Source organism: Paroedura picta, chromosome 2, assembly GCF_049243985.1.
Source record: "Paroedura picta isolate Pp20150507F chromosome 2, Ppicta_v3.0, whole genome shotgun sequence".
Lineage (NCBI taxonomy): Eukaryota > Metazoa > Chordata > Lepidosauria > Squamata > Gekkonidae > Paroedura > Paroedura picta.
Genome location: NC_135370.1, coordinates 131194876 through 131220333, shown reverse-complemented (window position 1 = coordinate 131220333; position 25458 = coordinate 131194876). Strand labels below are relative to the sequence as shown.

At 42.9% G+C, this 25458-nt stretch overlaps 1 protein-coding gene across 1 annotated transcript in view; it reads right to left on the bottom strand.

Moving 5' to 3' along the window:
* Window positions 1-25458, bottom strand: part of LOC143830355 (cytosolic phospholipase A2 epsilon-like) — a 55535-nt gene that overhangs the window by 26456 nt on the left and 3621 nt on the right. Inside the window, exons 2-6 of the mRNA XM_077322773.1 lie at window positions 24545-24617; window positions 11409-11545; window positions 8038-8169; window positions 6622-6662; window positions 4571-4613 (exon numbers count right to left, since the gene is read on the bottom strand). Of these exons, the coding sequence (XP_077178888.1) occupies window positions 4571-4613; window positions 6622-6662; window positions 8038-8169; window positions 11409-11545; window positions 24545-24617 (426 nt within the window). The remainder of the gene's footprint in view (window positions 1-4570; window positions 4614-6621; window positions 6663-8037; window positions 8170-11408; window positions 11546-24544; window positions 24618-25458) is intronic.

Sequence of the window (25458 nt, the reverse complement as noted above, 5' to 3'; positions counted from 1 at the left end):
AATTCACTTCCAGGACAGGTGAAAAAAAAAGAACAAAACACTGTATTTGAGTATGTTGGCTCCTACTGTGGAGCAATGGCTGCCGGGCCCATCAGTGCTGCGAGTGCAGGGCAAGAGGAACTTTCTGGTAACAACACAACATACCAACGTCACCTGGAAGTAACATCAGCGTGGGAGGGAGCGATGCTCTGACTTTTGGGGAAAACTCTACAGTGGAATTTGCCTGCAGCATACTTTGGATGAAGGCTGACTCCTACATGATACTTACTAGACACTGAACGTGCTTACCTTGACCAGGGCCTGCTTTTGAAACTTTAGAGGCCTCAAATATTTTTATGTGGCTTTCTAGTCTACAGAATTGCCTGAAATCCATAGTATCCTGGGTATTTTATGAATTTTATGTATGCTGTTTTAATTTTATGCCCAACCACTGATAAAGGTAGCAACACCAAAATGCTTCTGGTCAGTGGAGACACTGATGTGCATGTATTTATTACTATAAGCCTTGGGTTTTTCATTTAAATAAATATTAGTATTAAATTTTAAGATTGTGTTCTACCCTATAAAGGCTTTAGTTCATTTCAGCAGACTGTAAATAGCCAATGGTCCCAAATAGTGCCCTGGGATTCCCACTTGGGCATCAGCCTGGAGCATGGCATCCCTTGCCATCTGAAACTCACCCTGGGAACCAGGGTGGGAACCCAGTGGGCATAAGACTCTGTCTGGCTCCCCAAACCACCTGGCAATGCGAGTCTGCCTTCCCAGCCAGGTTGGCACCCTAGCTCACATACGCACCATCTCTTACAGAGACCCCTATAATGGGAGAGACTGATTCACAGACCAGTCTCCTCCAAAGGATCCTCCCATGCCAAACTGCAAGCTGCAACAAGGTAGACATTACAAGAACTCAACACCCTTAAACAATAACTAACAATAACCACTAAAGCATGCTGCATAGGAAAGGGAGGGTGGGAAACTTCCTGCTGCAGCGTTGGGGAGGAAAGAGGATGAGCACATGCACACAGCCCCTTTTATAGGTGTCAGCGATGCCCACTCCTCTCCCTGCCCGATGGCTGTGCCGTGCACCTTAGCAAGCCTCATTACAGAGGCTTGCACAAACAGCACATCAGAGCGACACATCTCTCTGCCATGGGCTTGCTCGTCTGCCATGGCAACCAGGAGCCTTCGGTGAGTCACGGCTCTGATTCTAAAATTTGTTTATAGCCATAGAGATTTGTCCAAAAACCAGAGCATCAATCCCCTAATGATCCCAACATACTATCAAGGATCTGGAAAATGGGAGAACACCCCTCAGACTAGTGCACCTGGCTAGCCTATTTTGAGTATCCAGAACCAGCAGCCAGAAATTAGAGGTTGAATGCCCAAGTTCCAGGTCACACTCTGCAAGTTCAGGTTAATTTAAGCCCTTCTCACAATTTCAAAATACAGAAAATGTAATGAGTGTATAGTGATCTCCAATACATCTCTTCCTATCCTATCTAATAATGCCAGTTTCCAATGGCAGTTATGCTTCAAAATGAATAAGCACAGGAAGACACTATGTTTGCAAGGGGGATGAGATAATGCAAATAAGAATTTTATTTCTATTTAAATGTTTCTCTTTTATTTCTATTTTAACATTTTAATAACGATATTTAAAATATTTGGGATTGAAGGCCATGTTTGTTGATATAACTTATTTCTTTAGATGTTTTGCCTGTTTTTTGCTGCCAGCATCATCAGTAATCAGTCCATTTTGATACTTTAATGTTTCTATTTTAATGGTTGCCAGTCACTACTGTGGGACATCCTTCATGGATGGCAATCATGATGGGTATTAAGGTACTGTTGGCTATCATTTTCTCAGAGAGAGAGAGAGAGAGAGAGAGAGAGAGAGAGAGAGAGAGAGAGGGACAATTTTATGAAGGCAAACCCTTACATTAAGTAGCCCCAGGCCTCCTCTCTCATATATATGCCTTATCCACAGTACCATCAGGAACAGAAACTGATTTGCAATAGGAATAGCTTAGGAATCTACGATATCAGAACAACATATGTATCCCCTGCTGAAGGACACTGTAAAATGTAAAAGAAAATTTCCATTTACAAAATCAGGTCTTTCACAAGGTGACTGAATGCTACCAAGTGCAAGAATAAAAAAGTACAGCATATTTCTTCACATTCTGGGTTCTCTAAATCATTAAGGCTAGGAAATTGCAGTCATCATAGACTTCTCAATAACCAGCATGAACTTACTAGGCTCTGACATACAGTGGTAGAATTTTCATAGTTATAAACATTCATAATGGTAGACCCGCCTTCCCCCAGTTCAAAGAGATTTCCATTATTTGTCATAAAGCTAATTCCCATGATATTCCCATCATGCAGATTTTTAAAAAAATATTCACAATGAGGCCCATCAGAGCAGAAAAATCCCAAAATGAAGTCATTATTTGGATGGGAGACCACCAAAGTATACCAGGGTCACAAAGCAGAGTCAGGAAACGGCAAACCACTTTTGAATATCTCTTGCCTTGAAAACCTCAGAGAGTCTCTATAAGTCAGCCGTGACAACATCATAAGGGGAGAGAAAAAGGGTGGCGGCAAGGACAGGCAAGGGTAGGAAAAGCAAAAACACTGTGGAGAAAGGGCCAGCAAAGGTAAAAACAGATTTCCCATTTCCCAGCCATTCATCAAGGGTTCTCTGTTTCTCAGCCTCAATGATTTAGGAATCCCAGGATGTCAAGATGTATTTTACTCTTTGTATTCTTACCACTTGGTGTCACTCAATCACAACTTGGAAGACCTGATGGTTTATGGATGCTGAAACCCAGCATCTATTGGCTTAGCATGAGTCATTTCAAGGAATTGTGTGGGTGAACTAAGTACCAGCAAGTATGAAGTCACAAGAATGCCATTTAGGTATGACAATTCCAAGCACATGGACTTTACAGTCTAAGCTCTACTAATTAGTAGGCAAAGTGGAGAGGCCTGTTTCACAAACATTTTTGGTAAGCAAGTTTTCAGATTGCTGGGTAACATGGTGCATAATCATTGGCAAGACATGGGCGTCAAGAGGAAGAAGGGAGGTATGCCTATTGCCAAGAAAGCCCACGCTTCCTTTCTTTGGGATATACACAAAGAAGGGAGCATCCCATTAAAAATAACAGAGGGCAGAGGAATGATACCCACATTTGGTTTCTCAGACCGGCATCTGAATGTGTATCCAAATGTGGATAAATAATAGATTTATTTTACAAAGTCCCTACACATTGCATTATGCAGGCTGTGTCAAGGGAATCTAAAAAATACAATTTTATATTTCATACACATAACAGAAAGACCCCCATAGTAAAATAATTCTTAAATTATTAAAATCAATATTTAAAAGACAGGATCAAAATTGATTACAAAAATGATACATGTTTGCCTTGCATGGGGGTATTGTTCGTACCTTAGGAAGGACATAGACAACAGCTATTTTGGTGTAAAATTGGCCACAGCCTTTATTTTAACTTGAGCATAAATGGGGCAGGATCTGCCCTCTTGCAGCCAGCCGACCACAAGTCAGCCCCTGTCAGCAGGCCTAACCCTCACCAGGCGGCCAGGCTATCCAGCCAGACCGCCCAGGACATCCTGGCCTGGTGACCCATGGGAGATGGCCCCTGGATGGGAACCCCCTAGGCATCTGCCTCTGTCAGGTTCCATCCTCCACCTGGAAATGCTAGCTTCCCTCAAGCTTAGCATCTACACAGCCTCTTATGGGGACCCCCTAACTAGGGGAGGCCAGCGTGCAAGCTTGGCCTACCCTTAAAGATCCGCCCCATTTTTCCACCAAAGGCTGTGACTAAATTGAACCCATAACCATTAACAAGTAGGAAGTTGCAATTAAACTAGTAATGTAATCCAAGGGAGGGTGGGTGGGTTTTACTGCTTTGACCACCGAGGGGGGGGGAGGCTGTTTTAGCACAGGCAGCCCATATAAGGTGCCTGGCTCATCCCGCCCTCATCTCCATGCAGCGCCTTGCACCACGGCATTGGCAGCACGCCACCATGCTGCCTCGAGCTACCTGCTAGGACATGCAGGCTCCCATGTTCTTCCTTGGCGCTTGCCCTGGCAGTGGCAAAAGGCCCCATCACTGAAGGTGCTCAGGTGCATTTATCAATATACCAAGTAAGATAAATAAACTATACATTGGACATGAGACAACTATTAAAATATATTTGAAATAAAATACTGATCAGAATTTTTTTTCTACATCCAGCAATTAGCTGAGTATGGTCAGAAGTCCCAGATCAGAGTTTAATCCATGAGAGACCAAAGTCTATACCTCAGATCCACTCTATTTCTTTTTTTAATAGGACTTTATCGTTATAATTGTTAGATTTGTATCCCCCCCCCCCAAATTGAAATCAGCTAAGTTTGTTTTTAATAATTTTGGAATAATTCTATTATGGGATCTTTCTGTTATGTGTACTGAATATAAAATTGTGTTTTTATAGATTCCCCTGACAAGCATTAAATACTACTATTGTACAATTAAAGAAAGATGATAACATAGAAAATTACCACTAAGACTCCATTAGTAACGATCTTTTCTGGGACATCAGGGCTAGAAGGAGGAAAATAAGGGAAAGGGAAATCACATTACTTAATTATTTGACAATTGGATGGTAATTTGTGCTTTGCTTACTTTTCCATTGACAATTGTACAGCTAGAAGTATAGATTAATAACAGATTCTCCCTGTAGACTGCCCCCCAGTGTTTGTATTATTGCCTATGAATGATTCATTTAAAATACTTTTAAGCCTGCATTTCTCTTGACCAAATCAAGACTCAAGATATAAACTATTAGCCTAATCCAGTGATTTCTTGCAGACACGACAGTCCTAATGCAGGCACAGTGCTACTCAATCTGCTAGGTGGTAGATCAGCTTACATGTGGAAAGTCCCAGGTTCAAAGACTGATGCTGCCAGTTAAAGGCCCAGGTAATAGGCAATATGAAAGACTGAGACCTTGAAAAGCTCTTTGAGTAAAAAACATTATGATTAAACAGTATGACACCAAATTGGGAGGACTGGCAAATACTCTGGAAGATAGAGACAGAATTCAACGAGATCTGAACACAATGGAAAAATGGGCAAATGAGAACAAGATGCAATTTAATAAAGATAAGTGTAAAGTTCTGCATCTGGGTCAGAAAAATGAAAAGCATGCCTACTGGATGGGGGATACGCTTCTAGGTAACACTGTGTGTGAACGAGAAGTTGGGGTACTTGTGGATTGTAAACTAAACATGAGCAGGCAGTGTGATGCAGCGGTAAAAAAGGCAAATGCCATTTTGGGCTGTATCAACAGAGGCATCACATCAAAATCACAAGATGTCATAGTCCCATTGTATACGGCACTGGTCAGACCACACCTGGAGTACTGTGTGCAGTTCTGGAGGCCTCACTTCAAGATGGACGTAGATAAAATTGAAAGGGTACAGAGGAGAGCGACGAAGATGATCTGGGGCCAAGGGACCAAGCCCTATGAAGATAGGTTGAGGTACTTGGGAATGTTCAGCCTGGAGAAAAGGAGGTTGAGGGGGGACATGATAGCCCTCTTTAAGTATTTGAAAGGTTGTCACTTGGAGGAGGGCAGGATGCTGTTTCTGTTGGCTGCAGAGGAGAGGACATGCAGTAATGGGTTTAAACTTCAAGTACAACGATATAGGCTAGATATCAGGAAAAAAATTTTCACAGTCAGAGTAGTTCAGCAGTGGAATAGGCTGCCTAAGGAGGTGGTGAGCTCCCACTCATTGGCAGTCTTCCAGCAAAGGTTGGATACTCACTTTTCTTGGATGCTTTAGGATGCTTAGGGCTAATCCTGCATTGAGCAGGGGGTTGGACTAGATGGCCTGTATGGGCCCTTCCAACTCTATGATTCTATGATTCTATAAAGACAGCTTTGTGTGGGTAATAGCAAACTGGGAAGGCTGTACAAGAGATCCATGTGTACACTAGGGATGCTGTGGATTTCACAGTAAACCTGGTTGGAAATTGAATATATCCTGTTTGGCGCTCATGATCAGACTGTGAGACAACCAAGGATATCTTTACCTTGCACCAAACAACCCACAAAAATATTGCTGAACAGATTTGCAGCTGTTCAGAAGCCAACTATCAATGATTGGGGGAATCATAGAATCATAGAATCATAGAGTTGGAAGGGGCCGTACAGGCCATCTAGTCCAACCCCCTGCTCAACGCAGATCAGCCCTAAGCATCCTAAAGCATCCAAGAAAAGTGTGTATCCAACCTTTGCTTGAAGACTGCCAGTGAGGGGGAGTTCACCACCTCCTAAGGCAGCCTATTCCACTGCTGAACAACTCTGACTGTGAAAATTTTTTTCCTGATATCTAGCCTATATCGTTGTACTTGAAGTTTAAACCCATTACTGCGTGTCCTCTCCTCTGCAATCATCTGGCAGTGCAATTCTGATCTTCCAGCATTTCTGAGTCCCCTTGTTGTGATGGAAACAGGAAAGTTTCAGAGGAGAATCAGAAGCCAGTTCCTAGCTTGTAATGGAGGAAGAGAGGCACTGTAAATGGTATACATGAAAACTAGTTTTTACCTGCTTTCCAGTGTGAATTCAACTTCTAGCTCCTCTTTACCCTGAAAATAAAACCCAAACAAATAAAATCTGGCAGTAGTGAATTTATGCTGCAATTTGACTTTAAGAAGCTCCCCAATAATGGCTAGGGATAGACATGAACTGGAAAAATGTGGTTTGGTTCATGGGGGATGTGTTTTGTTTTTTTTGGGGGGGGGGCATGCCTCATTCATGAATGGTCAAAACTTTTAGCTGCCTCATAAAACAGTTTTGTTCATAAGGCAGTAGAACATCCCCCAGTGTGCTAGAGGCACCAAAGTCAAAGAAGTTCTCCGGTTGACTTGCTTCTATTTGCCCTCCAAGGTTGGTGAGGATTGGATTTATGGGATCCCCCCCCCACAAGAAGGTACCCCCAGAAAGTACCTTCACAAACAGCTTCAAAGTTTGTGGAAAGTTCATGCCAGTTGACCTACCATGAACTTGACTTTACAAACCATCAACTGGCCAAATCACCAGAACACTTGATTAGACTGACATTAACCTATTGCCAGTTGCTAGTAGCAGTGGAGATTCTCCCAGCTCTGTATGCACTTCTACCTTCAATCCCACTAATGGACTTTGCCCAATAATGTTAGAAAACACAGCACACTATTTGTCATCCATATCTATAATAAGCAAATAAAAATCAAGAATCTAGTGGCCCTTAAAGAGTGACCGCTATTTATTCAAGCACAAACGGTGACCTAGAAGTAGCCTGCAGTCCATAGATATTTATTCTCTGGGGGAAAAAAGACTTATCAGCTAAGAGACCTATTTTTGCTACAACCACTCTCAAATATCTAGGGTAAAGAAATATTCATCCTTAAATGGCTGAACCATAATATAAAAACATATTTTGTCCCATTTAAGTCCCATTGAAAGACATTGTCCCATTAGTTGCAAATTATGTCTAACTTAAGTCAAATTAGTGAGGCATGTGTCTAATATTAGGTTTGAGTACTGCTGTATTTGTGGCTGGGATTCCTGATTGGGCTGCTCATCTTCAAAAGGTATCTATTGGAGTTTACAGATACAAGTCTTTCACTCAGACCTTTTCGGTCCTGGCCCCAACCTGGTGGAATTAGCTCCCGGGTGAGCTGTGGGCCTTGTGGGAGCTTTCTGCATTCCGCAGGGCCTGCAAAATGGAGCTCTTCCACCAGGTCCTTGGCTGAGGCCAGGGCAGTTAGGTAGATCACACACACACCTATCCCAGGGCTGGTGCTAGTACCTGGGTCGTTGCCAACTAGGCCCCCTCTCCCTCCCTGATAGTGGGTGTATCAGTCTTTTGGGTGCAGGGAGAGAGTTATTTTATGAATTAATGAACGAATGAATGAACTAACTAACGAACGAACGAACAAATGGCCATCTAGTCCTACTGTCACTAAATTCAGTCCTGACCTTTGGATTCAGCTGAAAATTCATGCAGACTGTTTCTCCAAGATGGATTTTAGACACATCAAAGAAAACAGTGAGGAGATGATCATCTTCAGTATGTGAATCTTCATCACATACCTTGAGCTCTAGAATGTTCTGTAAATGATCAAAGAGAATGTTAGAATATGAACCTAGATTTGCATCTGACGTTTCCCTTCTGCAATATTCTGTTCCATCAGATTCTTTTGTTCTTTCTGCAGCAAAAGAGTCAATTTAATGTTGTTTTGCCAAGTGTCGACTGGTGTGGAATGAGGGAGGACGTAGCAAAAAAAAGAGAAAAAGAAGTGCCACATTGCCAGCATCTCACAGGAAGTGATGTCCTCATACCAGCGCCTTCCAGGTAATACTCTGGTATTTAGGCAAAAACTCTATGGTAAAACCAAATTCTGCCATAGAGATTTTTGCCCACATATCAGTTGAAAGTTGATGGCATTTTATTTATTTTATTTTATTACATGTATAAACCACCTTCCCCTATGGCTCAGGTTTACAGTGAAAGACTATAGTATGGTACAAAGAACATGTCATGAACTTATAAAAGCGTGGCCGCGAATAACTGTGGCTGCCACTTGATGATGCAGGGGACTGGCGGGCAAGCGCAACAATGCTTGCAGGGAGCGGGTGTTCCCAGCTGGGCGTGCATGTTGGAGGCGGCAGGGACGGGCCTTAAATAGGCACCACATCCTGGGGCTCAGCCTTTCTGTCACCAGCCAGGACAGCTTCCCACCCTCCCGCCCTTGTTAACTGTTTGGAATATTTCAAGTTCTGTTATATTTTCTGTCACAGTGGTTTAAGGAAAGCACAAGATAAGAGCCCAAGGTTTTCAGGGATCCAGTTTGCATACTGGACCCATGAGAGGAGGCATCTCCATAAGAGTCTGGCTCACATGAGCATGGCCTACCCAGCTGGGTAGGCCAGGAGCTCTGTGCCAGGCAGCTGGGTAACCAACTGAGGTGGACACCCATCGACCACCCACCAAGCCGCTTCCTGGGAAATGGACCCTGGAGACATGGTCCTGCCCTCCCAGCTGGGATGGAAACAGGTTCCCGGGCACCCCCAGGGCCAAGCATGAGCAGCCAGATGGCTGGCAGGGGCTCTAATTCTCATGCCAGGCCAATCTTCCGGCTGGAGGACGTTTGACAATAAATGCTGTGGCCTTATTAATGGCAACTGGAGTCATGTGTTGCTTGCCAAAATGCTACCTGCCAATCAATATTTCTAACAGTAGAATTTCTAACATTTTAAACTGTAGAACTTTTATAACAACATCATTTCCTGTGTGACACCAGCAAAGTGTCCTAGGCCTTTCTCTTTGTACTGGTGAGTTCCCTTGCTGACTAGCCGATCAGCTGCTAGGCAGCAACACCTGGTGGCAGGGGATCCCTGTCTCCAATGGTGGTGGTCTTGCAACTCTAATTTAATGTCAACTGCTTATGGCATTACTATATAAATTCTATGCACGTTTTGCATGTTTTGTGTTTCTTAATTATGCTTATTGAGCATAAACCCAAAACAACTATTTATTGATCAGAAGAAGTAAGTGTACTTCTAAAACACAATATTTGCCAGCAAAAGAGATTTCAGACATCTTTAATTAATGGACCTGCTTTAGACATAAAGAGACACTTGTAACTAAAGCCTCAACTGGTGAAAAGTCATCACAGCCTATTTATGGTGACCCCATAAGGTTTTCAAGGCAAGAGCTGAAAAGAGGTTGTTTGCCAGTGCCTCTGCTTAGCTTCTTAGATAGATCTGTCTAGCCTCGGCCATCCAGGTTAGGGCCTGCCTATTGTTACAAGTGCCATATAGTAAGCTTTTAAGAAACCTATTAATGAAGGTGAAATGGGTGCCTTCTGCAAGCACAGCCTGCATATAAATAAATATCAACAAAAAAGTTTGTATATTTACAATGATTAAAACAGTACCAAAATAAATAACATTTTCAGTGTGAACTGAATTTTATATACATAAATCAATAAACCATAGTTTGGACATGAAAAGTCAGATATACATTTGTTGCAAGACAGCAGAATATAACCTTATACTAGACCTCACATAACCTTATACTGGACCTCACAATGAATCAATGAATTCTATTTATGATAAGATTTGAAGGCAGTTAAAACCATGACCTCTTATTGTAAGGATCTGCAAACACCCTTTACATCTTAAAACCGCACGTGGCGCCACGGACTATATAAAGCGCTAAGCAGTGGTGGGGAGGAGTTAGGGCGGGCTGTGTCCGGGATAAAAACTCGGAGGAGCGAATCAGGAGCCGCGAAGCGGCTCCTGATTCGCTCCTCCGAGTGTCAATCCTGGACCAAGGAGGCAATGGGGAGGCGCACGAAGCACGCCTCCCCATTGCTTCCTTGGCCGCCATTGCCTCCACTTCGATGCGGGGAGAGGAGCAGGGCCGCCGCGTCGATGACGCGGCGGCCCTGCTCCTTTCCGCCCACAGACCGGCTGAACTCTGACTTCTCCTGGCCGCTGGAGCCTCCGGCAGTCGCGCAGAGCGCGGCTGCCAGGGGCTCCCTCTCAGGCGGCCTGACGCGGCGAGAGGCGCAAAGCGCCTCTCACCGCATCAGGCCGCTGCCCAAGGGAGCCCCCGGCAGTCGCGCATAGCGCGGCTGCCGGGGGCTCCCTGCCCGGCGGCCTGACGTGGCGAGAGGCGCGAAGCCTGCTGTGTGCTCATGTGCACCTGAGGAAAACCTGTATAGGTCGAAATGCGTTAGATCTTGGGATTAGGACATAACTAACATATATATGTGTGACGTGCCACTCCCTGCTGTTTTTATTGTTTTTTATACTTTTATATACTTGAGCTCCATAAATAAAATTCAAATAAAATAAGGTTTTTATTGTATAAAGTAGCAGTTTTCTTTACCTTTTTAGATTCTCAGCTCTATTCCAGGTTGGGTTTTCCCTCCCCTTTTTGTTTTTTGTTTGTCACCTTCCATCGCAGCCATTTTTTCCGGGACAACTTTTCTCTGTAGACTGGAGATCCATTGTTATTCCATGAGATCTCAAGGCCTTAAAGTTGATGGCCCTATGCTTCTCACAGCGGCCAATCCCTGATATCCCTGGTACTTCTTCTTCTATGTATTTAACTTCTTACCCTATTATTTATATAAAATAATTTCCCACAAAGTGGAAATAGGATTGTTTTGAATTTTGGGGGATGCTGAGAAGCAACGATTATGAGACTCCTCTGTCCAAAGAAATTGCCCTATTTCAGCAGGCTACCACATAGATCCCTGTTATTTGTCCCTATGCCCAATTCACAAAATTGGCCTTGATCTCTGCTGAGTGAGTATATTGCAGGCTCTAGTCCTTACCTTTACTTGATTCTGAATTCTGTAGTGAAAACTTTCATTCCACACTGGGTCTTTGTTATCCTTCACAGTATGGGTCTTTTCCTTTTTCATTGAAGCAGTTGGCATCCATAAAGTCACGTAACAGTCAGACTGGGTTACTGTTTCAAACAATAGAGTTGTTTAGTGGCTAGAGAGCAACAAGTAATAATTGTTCAAAGCTATTTTAAAAGGTACATATGTCTGCTGGGATCTGGATCACGCAAGTGGCTTGTATCTTCAATTATAGCATTGGGCCTCCAGTGAAAAGAGGAATTTGGGAGAAATCCCCTCCCATTCGTGCAAAAATTTCCTCCGGGCCAGGCTGGATTCTGGAGATTTTTGGTGGGGGGGGGATCACTTGGGCTTGAAATTGCGGTCACTGTGGGTGGGCAGGTAATTATGAGTTCCTGCATTGTGCAGGGGGGTTGACTAGATGACCCTGGAGGGGCCTTCCAACTCTATGATTCTATAGTCAGGGATACAATCTCTTTAATGTAGCACAAGCAAACAACAGGGAGTAATTTTCAACACTTCCATAGGAACTGCAGCACATGTGAGAAATATTCTACAGGATTCAGCCCTGTATATCTCAGCTGTTTCATAAGTGACCTCTCCATTTCTCAAGCCCAGAGTAGGCAACAAAAATAGTTTTATTCAGGCTGCCATACCTGAGTGGCTTCAATGTGTTACGTTTTGGGAGTCACAAACTGAGTTTACCTAGTCTAGATAATCTTGCATGCATTCAGAGGGTTCAGGAACTAGCCAGCAATTATTTTATTTATCAAGAATCCAGAGTCACAGATAAATATGAATACAGCCAAATCCTATTTATTCCACAAGTGGAAAATTTATGCTAATGATATTGGGTAGGATCCTGTTATAAATACTTGGTCATTTGTCTTCACCAGACATTCACTTGGTCAGTGCAAGCTGCTCATTGTTAAAGTCCCAAGAAAATTTGCCTTTTGTTCATCCGATTAAAGAATGCTAGATTTTCAAATACCTGACTCAGCTCATATATATATATTCTCCCAAAGATCAGGCTATGGTCTAGGGTGTCTTATGGTAAGCAAGTTAGCAGTTGTGGCTCAATAGATGTTAACATATCACTGGCCCCAACCCAAAGCCTGGTGGAAGAGCTCTGTCTTACAAGCTCTGTGGAACTGTGCCATCTCCAACCAAGCCCAGATATATTCTTGGAGCTCATCCCAACAGGAGGGGGCCAGGACAGAAAGTCTGTGGTTGAAGCCAGACACACCACCATGAGACCACCAGTTGGTTGGCATTAGCAGAATGAGATAGAGAGGCAGTCTCTAAGACATGGAAATCTCACTATCGTCCAATGAGCCCTAATAATGTTCTTGGAGATAAAATATGGCCAATCATGAGTGGTGTTGATGATAATGGACAAGGCTACTTCCATCTTTAGTACAGAATGACATATCTAGGTACTGAAGAATAGAATTTCCTACATGGTTTCCTCATATCCCTGTTACACACAAGCATAACGGCAACACAGGGTTCAAACAAGGTTGCACCATTTCCCTTCCACTTTTGTGGCTGCTGAGGGTGTGATACATATATATGACTCCTATGAAAATTCATGCTCTACCAGATAGACACCATTATGAAAACAACCATCACAAATCTACATTCACGTCATAATTATTTCAATACCAACCAGGTTGGGCATAATTGTGATGCATAACCAAAAAGCATGAGAAGTATCTAAACCACTGAGATAAAGTTCTACCACACATATCAAAAAACCAAAACCAAACAGGGACTTATTACAAGGCATCACATGTCAGTCTTCTGTTTTCATATACACATAGTTTTAAAAGTGTGCCATTAACATCCTGTTGAAATAAATGGCAAATCTCCACTTGAACTGAATTAACAAAAGATTTTCCTTGCTGGAATAGGCCTATCTACACCATTCTAGCAGCCGTTCCACCTGATAATCAAGTGATAAAGTGATATTTATTACTATATTTAAATATATATGTATCCTTTCTATCAATGGATATACAAGGCAGCTATTTTGTTCTTGTTAGCTCTTCCTCAGGCATTCTGAATCATTTAACTTGTGTGTTCCTTCCAACTTATCTTAAAAATTAGAAGACACTGTGCACCATGGGAATTTTTGTTTTCAAATCTGGATATCAGAGCCCCAAGTTATTCGTATTCCTGGTTACTTGAGTCCCAAATACCATTTTGTTATTTAGATCTGGGGCATGGGGGGATTTCTCATATTACTTGGTACCAGTATTCCCTATGGAGAATATTTTCAGAGGGCTGGAGGAGTAGTTTTTACAGCTAATGTTACCAAAATTGTAGTGGCACTGCCACTGCCAATTTCAAGTGAATTGGGCTAAGAGGTCCAATTCTATGCACCCCTGAACAAGGTGCCTCCAGCCATCTTCCATTGTTTCCTATGGGAGTAATTTCTCAAGGACAAAAAATAACCAAACATACAAGAGTAAATAAAGCAATTAGTGGCCATAACAGAACCAGCAAACCCAAAGAACCAATGCAGAACCCCAGCACAACCATGGGGCAATGTGGTAAGCCTAACATAACAAATGTCAACTCAGAAACTCCAAGCCAATGTCCATCAGTGAATCCAAGCCAAGCCAATTGTACAAAGGAGATGTTGCAAACCAAACAAAATGTCAGACCTGAGAATCTAACACAAACCAACTTAAGCAAAGACAGTGCTGAGACAAAGCTAATTTCAAAGCACAAAATCCAGCCAAACTAACCTGGCAAGATGATACTGACACAGACACACTGCACAATTAAAGCAAAAACAGTCCCATGAGCCAGCTGGGTCCTGATATACCTGATTACTCCTAAATATTTCTAGATTTTTGGGGAGGACCCATTAATAGGTATCCCAGAAAATCAGTTACATATTCAGACCATCTCAACACACATTTCTACTTCCTAACATTGCATCTACTGTAGAACAACATAATGCATGATTTCATTAACAGACCGCCCCAAAAGTAGAGTAGACCCCCTCCTCCACAATTTTGGGGGTAGGAATGGAAGTGCTAGTGTCATGCTGGTGAACAACATCACTTCTAGTAAAAAAAGTAATAGCGACATCATGATATCAGTAATGATGCTCTAGGATTCACCAAAACACTCAGAATCAAACTTTATAACAATAAATTATTAAAGAAAATAGAACTAAGTATTTGAGCTCATTGTTGAAAATAATTATAGATATAATAGATATAGGTAATTATAGATATAATAGGATTTTGGGGCACTAGAATTGTCAAATTACCAATAAAAGCAGGAATAGTTCTCAGACTATACATCCTTGCCTGAACTTGGTCTGCTGAATATTGTTAAAATATGTTCTCCCACCCACGAAAGGGTTAAAATTGCTCCACTAACAACACTCCCTTTCAGCTTTTAAAAACTTGATTATTGGTTTCCCATCTCATATATCCATTTAAAATCTAAAGAAACAGCAACGTTAATAAAAAGTGTGCCAATAATAATAATCTGTAACATTATCACTGGAAAGATAAAGGCCTCACAACAATCCTATTAATAAATTAGGCTGAAAGTAACCAGGTCATTGAGGTGTTGAATATAGTTTTAGAGAGGATAGTTTTAGAGAGGAGCAAACCAACTATGTCATTAGAAGGGAAGATATTATGGCTAAAGCTTACTTAATTTGGACACATCATGCGATCAAATTCACTAGAAAACCCATTAATGCTCAGCATGGTCAGCAGCAAAAGGAAACGTGATCACCAAGGGATCCGCTGGCTCGACACGATCCAAGCCGATACAGGGATGACCATGAACCAAATAAAAGAAGCAGTCAGAGACAGGGGCACATGGCGAAGACTTTCCTATAGAATTGCTGAGGTTCAGACATGACTGAACGGATGACATCATAGTCAACCAGGCCATTGAACATAAATCAAATAAATAAATAATAAAGAAGACAGGAGGTTTCCCTCAACCAAGCTGAAAACTCTCCCACTTTGGCTTGGATCCAACCAGCATTTCCACTTTTGAAAAAGAGAGGAAGGGGATCTGACCAGCCAAAAATGGCTATCGTGGGGATCAGGGCACCTACACAGACAGAAATGGGATGGGGTCTGTATCAAGAAGAAATTAAATGAGATTGAATGAGAAAAGAAGATTCAGTGCCTCAAATTGCAGAAGAATATATGATGTTTTTTTCTGTGAGTGCTGTCAAACATGCATAACCACAAATGTTTTAAAAAGAAGCCACTTAAAGGGTGGGGTAAATTAAAACAGCATTTAGCCCTGCATGCATAAAGGGCCCAGGAATAGCTGGGGAGGGGAATCAAAGGATCCAAAGCTCATAAAGGATCCAAAGCTCCAAAGTTCAGTTCAATCCTCTACAGAGATTTCAGAGGAGCATCAGTACTAAAAGAGCCTTAGAAGTTACTGTGTGTGATTGTAAAATATTATTGATGATCACTGAAATAGAATTTTTGGTTGAGACAAAGCTCTTTCCCAGTATCCATCCCGTTCTTGCAGAAAGACAATATCACACCTTCCTGTCCTAATGGACATCAGCATGTAGATGGAACACTGGATAAAGCATATGCCTGGGTACGTCAGGCCCACCATAAGCCTGAGCTGCATGTAGGGAGGGCAGGCTACTAGCAGGTATCCTTTATAAAATCAAGAATACTATCCAACACTGACCTTTAATTGATTTCATCATATTCAACACTACAGCTTTTCATTTTAGATCAAGATGGGTGTCCATGTTAGTCTGTCTGTAGTAGCAGAAATGACCAATAATCCAGTAGCACCTTAAAGACTAACAAAATTTGTAGCAGGGTATGAACTTTGATAAGTCATTGCTCATATTATCAGATACATCTTCAAGTATCTGAAGAAGTGAGAAGAAGTGAGAAGCTCATATTCTGCCACAACTTTTCATTTTGGTCATTCAATTCCTTTCGATCTTCATTGGTTTCAATGGGAAATACATTCCTGCCTGTTCCTTCAGTCTAATTAGGATCACAATTTTGGGGATTCTACACATCCATTCCTCCCAAGAGGAAATGTTTTATATGCAGAGGAAGTTTGAAGAAGGGAGGCATTTGGCAGCACAAACCAAGAAAGCAGGGAGTCTGGCAGGGCAGACACTTGCCAGTCCAGGAGCTTGCCTTCATGGATAGTATGTGAAAGAAAGAAGGAATAATACCTAAATAATAAACCAAAATGCCATGGCACAGACATCATATCAGAGAGGAACATGGGACAAAGGCAGAGACTGGAACTGGTTGAATCACAATTTATACTTATCCTGGATGCTAGCTTAGGCTGATTGAGCAGGGGGTTGAACTAGAAGGCTTGTATGTCCCTTCCAACTCTAGGATTCTAACACAGTTCAAAGTTATTTAACTGACTATGCATCCATGTCCTACACGTGCTGGGTATTACAAATACATTCCATATTAAAATATTGCACCCACACTTGGACAAACTCAGACAACAACAGATGAATAGGGAGGGGAAGTACTGTCCAAATTAGAGTTAGTTGGCAGTACAAAACTAGTGGGAGGGATCAAGGTGAAGGTCTTACAAAAGGGTGAGTAGGAAGGTGGGAGGGAAGAAGACTGAATTACAGTCTTTACTGTTCTAAACATTCCGACACAGCATTAAAACTTGCTGACAACCAATCAGGCTGAGATATGATGAGTAAGTCCACTCATCCACCCCCACTGTTCATCCCGCCTGCTTTTGTTATCTGTCACAAATGAAGGATGATCTTATGGAGTTCTTACTCTTCCATCTAGACTTATGGGGAGTAGTGTGAGCCGCTAGTAAACAGGGAAATTGAGTCTCTGTTGGTCTTAATCTGGGGTTCCATTGCAAATACAGCTGTTTCCAGACATATCAGAGCTTGTAGGTCCAACATTGGCAATTACACTCATTCTACCAACTAGGAAAAACCCCCATTGTATAAGAAATACAGTGGGCACTAGCAGGCGGGGGCAGAGCGAGGGACAGGCGAGGGTAGCGTGAGGGAAGGAAGCCTACCTGAAAGAGGAGGCCAGCGGTGGCAGCGCGGCGTCCTTGTCTCGGCAGCGGCCTGGGGAAGAGGTGGAGAAGGGAGGCTGTGGCTTCGCACAGCAGCTCCCTGGCAGCCTGGTGCTGTGTGCGGCAGTGGCTCCTCGGCGGTGTCTGGTTTTTGGCGGCCATTAGGCAAGGGAGCCCCCGCCAGCTGCGCTGCGCGCGGCTGCCAGGGGCTCCCTTGCCGGAGGCCTGACGCGTCAGAGGCGCTTTGCGCCTCCCGACGCGTCAAGCCGCCGGCAAGGGACCAACTGTGAACCGCGCATAGCGCGGCTCGCAGTTGCTCCCTTTTCGCCAGGGCGGGAATCGGCAGGGCCAATCGGCAAGTGCTTGGCACCTGCCAATTGGCCCCGCCGATGGTCTGTCCGGAGGAAGGGGCCAATTAGCACCCTTCCTCATCCCAGACCGAGCCCGCCCTAACTCCTCTACCTAAGCCCTTACGGCTTTATTTAGTCCGCGGCGCCCGCGGCGCCGCGCGCTGTATTAAGATAGTATAGACAAGTTGGTAGAGTCATAAATCATTAAGAACTTGTCATAGCATAATTTTGCTGAGTTTGGAAGCTAGATGCTGAGTTTGGAGCTGCTGCAGATTTGTCTTGACTGCAACTAAGTAGTCTTGAAACTTATTGTTACTTCTTACAATATTTGTCTCCGTGCTGCATTTGTCTGCGTGCTGCATGAGATAATTTGACTGTGTATAAAAACTGACATACTTCCAGCCACCCTTGTTCTACTCTAGTCACCCCATTTCAGGACACTTGAAGATTTAAAGGGTGCTCCCTGTTGCTAAAAAGTCAGAGGGAGGCACAGTTAATTAAGATTAGCCAAAGGACTCTTCCTCCAGTACTTATCCTCTCCAGACCTCTAGAGGCCTACTGAACTGGGGATGGGAGAAATTGGGGTCCTCATTCACGCATCCCTCCTAACCTAATCTTTTACTCTAGCATATTTAGTTGTTTGGACTTCGAACTGGCCAGATACCATTCCTGTCTCAATTTTCCTTTTTTCTTACAACGATGAACTATGTAGAAATGCTAACAGGGGCTCATGGGAATTGGCAGGGGCCATGGAAATTGTAGTCCATGGACATCTGGAGGGCCTGCCTTAAACATAATAAGTTCTGAAACTGAAAGGGAGCAGACAGCCCACACTGGAATGAATGAGGGGAAGAACACATAACCTTGTGAGATGTTCACATTTATCTAACCATGGTTAGGAAGTGTTACATCTGCACTGGAGTATCCAGGTTAAGCTAATCTTTTCAAGCAGCAAGACCTCAGAACACAAAATGAGGGCCAGAAAAACAACCTAAAAGACAGCTCACATCCTGAATGGAGGCAACTCACGTCCTGAATCAGAGTGATAGCCAGCTTGGTGGAATGGTTAAGAGCATCATCTTCTAGGGTTTGATTCCCCACTCCTCCTCCACATTCAACCAGCTGGGTGACCTTGGGCTCACCACAGCACTGATAAAGCTGTTCTGACCGAGCAGTGGTATCAGGGCTCCCTCAGCCTCATCTACCTCACAGGGTGTCTGTTGTGGGGAGACGAAAGGGAAGGTGAATGTAAGCCACGTTGAGATTCCTTCTGGTAGAGAAAAGCGGGGTAAAAGAACCAACTCTTCTTCTTCAGCATCATCATCAAATGTAAAGCCATTCATTGGTTTTCTCTAAAGCCCCAGAAATATTGAGAAATGAATGTTTTTCTTTGCGATGGAGGGGGGGGGATGGACTTTCCTATATGGTGACCAAGTGCACAAAAGAGTAAAAAGAGTAAAAAGCTTTGATGTATTAAAAATAGCCTTTTATGTGGCAGCCATAATTTAAAAACAGAGTCAAATGCCTTTTGTTATTGTTTTAAATTATCATCTCAAAATTTTCTGCATTAAGCGTTGCTTAGACTGGCCAAACAGGTTTATAGTAATAACTTCCCACAGCCTGAAGCTTTTGGGATTTTTTTTTAATTTGGAGCCTCCTGTACCCTTTTTTCAAAAGAGAGGCCCATCTTTGCCAGCAAATCTCTTTTGTAGGCAGGAGTTCAACTATTTTATGCAGTGTCGTCCTATTATTCATGATACTATCTGGCTCCTACATAAATAAAAACGTGGAGATGTTGCTGATCACAGGCCTAGTTCAGAGGCAACATACAAGCAACAACTTGCCAGCAACTGTAACCCACTCACGTCACCGTAATTTTGTTTTCACTGTCTCTAGGATTATTCTGGGATTATATGGAAGTAAATAGTTTGTGGATAACATATGCAGCATCACAAAATAAGGTATAGTCCACATACCTACTGGCAATTCTACCTCTGTAGGATACAGAACAGCTATTAGATGCTGGAAATGCCCATCAAGATGTTACTGGGTGTAGTTTGTCAAAGACTGGAAAAGAATTCCTTAGTTTAATAGTACACTGAAATAAAGGGATTGGGCAGTGAAGATACTCCTTATATGTTTATTGGCTTCACACTATGTTTTTTGTTAAAATAACAATAAGGGCTTACACACAACTGACTGCAGCAGAATGTTAAATTCCCCCTCATTTCTCATTTTTTAGTTGCCATTCACAAACCATTCAATCCTAGAACCAGCCTCCTTCACTTTTAAGATATCTAATTCCATACCCAACTTGGTCGACTTTTTTCACACATATGTGCCAATGGACATTTTGGATATAGCAATTAATAGCTTAGTCTTACATATAGGGGATTTATACTTGACAACATGCATTAACTTACTTTAGTGTAATTTGAGTCCTTTGTGTTGTTGGTTTACTCAACATTTTCTGCAACCAATTAACATCTTCAAAATGTGCCTTCTTGCAAGTAATAAAAAATGACATCTTCAGGGTTAATAGATTTGCCAAAATGTTTGGTTTTTGTGGTTCACAGGACATATTCATTCACCAGGAATGTTAGTAAATTATGCAGTCTGTCATTCAGACCCCTAATGTTTTTAATTTTGTTGTTGTTGTTGTTGTTATGTGCGAAGTCGTGTCCGACCCATCGCGACCCCATGGACAATGACCCTCCAGGCCTTCCTATCCTCTACCATTCCCCGGAGTCCATTTAAGTTTGCACCTACTGCTTCAGTGACTCCATCCAGCCACCTCATTCTCTGTCGTCCCCTTCTTCTTTTGCCCTCGATCGCTCCCAGCATTAGGCTCTTCTCCAGGGAGTCCTTCCTTCTCATGAGGTGGCCAAAGTATTTGAGTTTCATCTTGAGGATCTGGCCTTCTAAGGAGCAGTCCGGGCTGATCTCCTCTAGGACTGACCGGTTTGTTCGCCTTGCAGTCCAAGGGACTCGCAAGAGTCTTCTCCAGCACCAGAGTTCAAAAGCCTCAATTCTTTGACGCTCAGCCTTCCTTATGGTCCAACTTTCACAGCCATACATTGCAACTGGGAAGACCATAGCCTTGATTAGATGCAATTTCATTGGCAGGGTGATGTGTCTGCTTTTTAGGATGCAGTCTAGATTTGTCATAGCTTTCCTCTCCATGAGAAAGCGTCTTTTAATTTCTTTGCTGCAGTTCCCATCTGCAGTGATCTGGGAGCCCAGGAAAATAAAATCTTTCACTACCACCGTTTCTTCCCCATCTATTTGCCAGGGATTGAGAGGGCTGGATGACATGATCTTCATTTTTTTGGCATTGAGTTTCAAGCCAACTTGTTCACTCTCCTCATTTTTGTACGTGCACACAATATAATTTTTAAAATTTGCTTTAGCTTAACCCTTTTGATACAAATTGGACTATCAATAAGTCTAGATTCTAGACACATATCTGAAATAAATAATCTGTGTCAGACAGTGCCCAAAATTTAGGAGCCACTTGGAGGAACATGAGTGGGGACAGAACTCCAGAAGATCTCCCACTGTTGCTCCCTCCAGCACCAAGAACACAGAGCATCACTGCCCCAGACAGTGTTCCGTCTATACCTTGTGATTAATAGCCACTGATGGACCTCTACTCTATAGGTTTATTTAATTCTCTCTGGAAACTATGCTCGCTGCTACCACTTCTTGTGGCAGTGGATTTCATGTGTTAATTATGCTTTGAGTGAAAAATACTTTCTTTTGTCTGTTCTAACCACATGAGAGTTATAATTTAAACTGCCCTAAACCATAATTAATAAATAAATAAAATGAATTGATGTTTTCAGTGAGTTATCTACCATGACTGGAGTGCCACATAATGCTCCCTGGTTTTCACCACCCTGAACAAATCTGTGTCGTGCACAAATTTAGCCACTTCACTGCTTAATCCCGATTTTTTGTTTATTACACTTTTAGGCAACTGTTCCCAGCCTGCTGGCTTGTGGAACAATAATAATAAAACAACAAGAGCAAAAATTATTAAAACCCCACAACTAATAATCACAGCCAAATTCCTCCCCATTTCTTCCATATTCCCAGCCTCCAGAGATGATGTTATATGGAAGGTCTCTGAGGAGGGGTGAGATTGTCTATCACCCTGGCCTCAACCAAAAACTTCTAATTATTAATGAACAAGTTTTTAAAAACACTGTGCCAAGCTGCCAAGCCATATCTAGCTTAGTTGGCACATGGGGCAGGTGGGTAGGTGGGGCTTGGTGACATGGGGGGGATGCCGACCTCCATGTGAGTCCCCTGGTCTGAAGCACGCTGGTGCCCAGGGAGAGTATCTGGCAACAAGTCATCCCCACCCTAAAGTTCACCCAGGTGACGGCATTGGTCGCCAACTTTCTGATGAGAAAACTGACAGATCAGTTTCTGTCTACCACAAACGTAGCCCAACCTCACCTGGCCTTCACCCCACATACAGACATTTGCTCTGCCTCAAGCTCTCCCCCTCCAAGTCTTCACTGGCCTCCCTGCAGCCGGATCTAACTTTCCACTGGCCTCTGGAGCATGGCATTCAAGAAGGTCCAGGTTCCCTGTTTCCAGTGTCTGGAAAGCGTATCACAGTTTCACAGAGCAGGGTGGGTGCTAGTGCCCCATCCCTGATGGCCTGAAGACTCTGAGGCAGGTAGGGAGGCACACTGGAGGGCTGCATGGTGCTCCCCCCATCAAGTGGTGACCCTAGACACCACTTGATGTGTAGACACTATGCAGCCCTCCACTGAGTCTCTCCACCTGCCTCACTGATGAATTGGAGGTGCTACCACCTACATGTACCACTGCCCTAAATCTGTCACTGCTGAGTCCTGTAGTACCCCCCTGCTAACCACCTTCCACTGTGATAACTTCCCATTTATATTCACTTTCAGTTTCCTGTTATTTAGTCCATTTTTCATCCACAAAAGTTTTTGCCCTCTTATCTCATGACGACTAAGTTTATTTAGGAGTCTTTGATGAGGAACTTTATCAAAAGGGAGTTGAGTAGCGGGGTACCTCAGGGCTCGGTGCTCGGTCCGGTACTTTTTAACATATTTATTAATGATCTAGATGAGGGGGTGGAGGGACTACTCATCAAGTTTGCAGATGACACCAAATTGGGAGGACTGGCAAATACTCCAGAAGATAGAGACAAAGTTCACACAATGGAAAAATGGGCAAATGAGAACAAGATGTAATTTAATAAAGATAAGTGTAAAGTTCTGCATCTGGGTCAGAAAAATGAAAAGCATACCTACTGGATGGGGGATACGCTTCTAGGTAACACTGTGTGTGAACGAGACCTTGGGGTACTTGTGGATTGTAAACTAAACATGAGCAGGCAGTGTGATGCAGCGGTAAAAAAGGCAAATGCCATTTTGGGCTGTATCAACAGGGGCATCACATCAAAATCACAAGATGTCATAGTCCCATTGTATACGGCACTGGTCAGACCACACCTGGAGTACTGTGTGCAGTTCTGGAGGCCTCACTTCAAGAAGGATGTAGATAAAATTGAAAGGGTACAGAGGAAAGTGACAAGGATGATCTGGGGCCAAGGGACCAAGCCCTATGAAGATAGGTTGAGGGACTTGGGAATGTTCAGCCTGGAGAAAAGGAGGTTGGGAGGGGACATGATAGCCCTCTTTAAGTATTTGAAAGGTTGTCATTTGGAGGAGGGCAGGATGCTGTTCCCATTGGCTGCAGAGGAAAGGACACGCAGTAATGGGTTTAAACTACAAGTACAACGATATAGGCTAGATATCAGGAAAAAGATTTTCACAGTCAGAGTAGTTCAGCAGTGGAATAGGCTGCCTAAGGAGGTGGTGAGCTCCCCCTCACTGGCAGTCTTCAAGCAAAGGTTGGATACACACTTTTCTTGGATGCTTTAGGATGCTTAGGGCTGATCCTGCGTTGAGCAGGGGGTTGGACTAGATGGCCTGTATGGCCCCTTCCAACTCTATGATTCTATGATTCTATGAAAAGTTTTCTGGAATTATAGGTAAACATATTTGTTCACCCCCACCCTACCCCACCCCAAAGAACTCTAAAAAGTTAGTGAGACAAGACCTTCCCATAAAGACTCCAGTTCTCCCTCAATAGTATTTGTTCATCAATGTGCCTACTAATTTCTAACTGATTCCACCAACTTACCTGATACCAACTTTATACTGACTGACCTGTAATTCCCTGGATCTCCTCTAGAACCTTTTTTAAAGATGGGGGTTACAACAGCAATCCAGTCCTCAAGAATAAGGGCAGGTTTTCATGATAGATTGCATTTATTCACAGGAGATCCACAAATTCACATTTCAGTTGAAGAAGAGTTGCTTTTTATACCCTGCTTTTCACTATCCACTCTCACCAACCTACAATTGCCTTCCTTTCTTCTCTGTGAGAACAGCTCTAACAGGACTGTGATGAGCTCAAGTCACCCAGCTGGCTGCAAGTGGAGGAGCAGGGAATCAAACGTGGCTCTCCAAATTAAAGACCAATGCTCTTAACCATGACACCACATTGGCTGTTTCAGATCTCTTGGATATGTGCCATCTGGACCTGATGATTATAGTCTACTACAGTGTTCTCTTCAATGTTTATTCATTGTTCATTATGGAGCTAGGCTTTTTCCCCCCCATAACACAAGAAAGAGCAATGAACAGTCAATATACTTACATATGTCTGCCTTCCGAAGATTTTTTATTTTTATGATCTTTACAGTGAGCAGGCTGCATGGAGAAGTCTCTCTCTACAGAACAGGAACAAACAAGAGGTATTGATTAATATTTAGCTATCACATTTCACCGATTTTAAAATCCCACTTTTCAATAAACTGACTGACATATCCTAAATACCTATGTAACTACAATGTGACACAGTACTGAATATGTATCTACAGTAACATGGCTGTAAGACAGAAGGATAAAAGTTATTCAATATTCCCTAGGCCTGAGTTACTTTGAGAGCCAAGTAAATCAGGTGGCCTTTCTGCGTAAGCCAGCCTTTCTCAACTTTTTTACCATTGAGAAACCCTTGAAACATTCCTCAGGTTTTGAGAAACCCCCAAAGTGGCACAATCATGCAGAATGTGGTTGGGAAGCATAGCTACCTGGGCCCCCTCCCCTTCCCACCCCCTCCAGGCTCATCAATGGCCATTTTGTGAGCGGGGAGTGGATCAACATGACCACCCAATAAATGGTTAACAAATTTTTAAAATATATATAAAATAATTAACTCCCACCTATTCAGGAAACCCTTCCAGAGCTGTCAAGAAATGCCAGGGTTTAATGAAACCCTAGTTGAAAAAGCCTGGCCTAAGCTCACTGGCCCTGGAGATCTTGGGCCATCAGCAAAAGCTAGAAGCTTCTCTAGAAATTCATAATTACTCACTTCAACTCTCTGCTTGACTTGATTTGTGGAAGTTATTTTCTATAGCAAGAGGGTACCTGTTAGCATTTCTACATAAGCAAAGAGTTAAAGTGAAAGAGAATGGTTCTGAAGAGTTGTTCTTTAAGGACTGTTGTGAGTCTGTTTTGTGTGGTTAACGTCCTAGTTTATCCTGCTTAGAGGGAGTAACAGAGAAGTAAATC